The sequence below is a fragment of the Austrofundulus limnaeus genome, unplaced genomic scaffold (assembly GCF_001266775.1).
Source record: "Austrofundulus limnaeus strain Quisiro unplaced genomic scaffold, Austrofundulus_limnaeus-1.0 Scaffold323, whole genome shotgun sequence".
NCBI lineage: Eukaryota > Metazoa > Chordata > Actinopteri > Cyprinodontiformes > Rivulidae > Austrofundulus > Austrofundulus limnaeus.
The window spans coordinates 264729-266125 of NW_013952725.1; the positions used below are offsets into that span (position 1 = coordinate 264729).

Below are 1397 nucleotides of genomic sequence, written 5' to 3' on the forward strand. Positions count from 1 at the left end.
ATTCAACGGGGTGTGGTCACTTTGTCCTAAGAAATTTTGCATCAATTGTACACGATGTAAAACTTTTTACACATGAAAATCAGCAGGCTGAAAAAAAATGAAACCTAATAAAAATGAATGTCATGGCATGTTTGACTCGGGGCTGACCTCAGGCAGCCGGTGGTGTTGCGCAGCAGCAAGGAGGACTGGAACTTGACTTTGTGCTCGTCACGGTGGGACACGCTGCTCCAGCCTGAGTGGGGGATGATGACCGTGTTGGTCAGGGTGGATAGGGCGTCACGAATGATGGTCATCTTTACCGCATCGCACGAGGAGAGGTTCCACAGAACACCTGTTGGTGCAGAGAGGGAAAGAAGTTATTGATTTTCGTCTGAACTCATTTTTCTTGTCTTTATAGAAAAAAAATACAGTAATATACATGCTATTAAAGGTCATGTTAAAAACCAGAGTAGAGACAACACTGAACAATCTGTCATCGATACTCAGGCTTAAGTTTCTTCAGTACACCCTTTGGGTCAGAAGGACCCTTTTCAAATGTTTGTTTTTATTTTTTATTAAGAACAAGGCCGTGCTGCTGATCACTGCTAATCCTGAACATGATTCATCTCTGATCCTCAGAGGATTTTCTTAGTCTTCAGGAGTGACTCTTCATTCATTCAGGCCTGAAGCTGCTCATCTCAAGACCCTCAGAGTGGTGCTTCATGACTCACGGTAAGGGTCTCAGCCCCAGCTCTAAGGTCTGTATAACTGAGTGAAGCTGACCCCTCCATCCTGGCATACAGGCTGAGTGGTTAGTGCTTCGTTTGTGCTGCTATAGTTTCTGAGATATTACAAGTTTTAATTTCAGATCACATGATTGATGACGTTTATTGTCTGCAACTGGTCTAATGTTTATAACAAGTCAAATAAACACTAACATCTGAAGCTTTACAACTTTGTATTATTGCTGGAAATTATCTTCTTGAACTGACTTTGTGCTTTCATGTGCAAATTTTTCAAAAAAGTTCAGTTAAGATATTTTTATTTACTTTTATTTTAAAGGGCCAATATTATGTGTTTCTCAGGCATACATTTAAATACTATACTATAATAAAGTTTATATTAAAGTAATGCTTAAATAGAAAATAAACATCTCTACTCATCATTTCCTCTTCTAAACTCCTTGAAATTGGCCTCTGTCTCTTTAAGAACCTCCTTCTGCTTCTGTCCCATCCCGTTCATTGCGGGGGTGGGGGGGTGTTCGCACATGAAAATACATTTCCTCAAAGGTATTTTGAATCTGAAAAGAGCTTCACTTAGTGAGAAGTAGTGTTGAGAGCAGCACACAGTTTAAGTTTCACTTTCACTTTCAGTCATTCTGCCGAGAGCCTGCAGGAGTCATGGGTGGGGTGTGGGGG

The 1397-nt window shown here is 40.7% G+C and overlaps 1 protein-coding gene across 1 annotated transcript in view; it reads right to left on the reverse strand.

Annotated features, from left to right (window-relative positions):
• Window positions 1-1397, reverse strand: part of LOC106527415 (plakophilin-4) — a gene marked incomplete in the record, with an annotated part of 80870 nt that overhangs the window by 12915 nt on the left and 66558 nt on the right. The window contains 1 exon segment of the mRNA XM_014022291.1: window positions 148-331. Within this exon segment, the coding sequence (XP_013877745.1) occupies window positions 148-331 (184 nt within the window).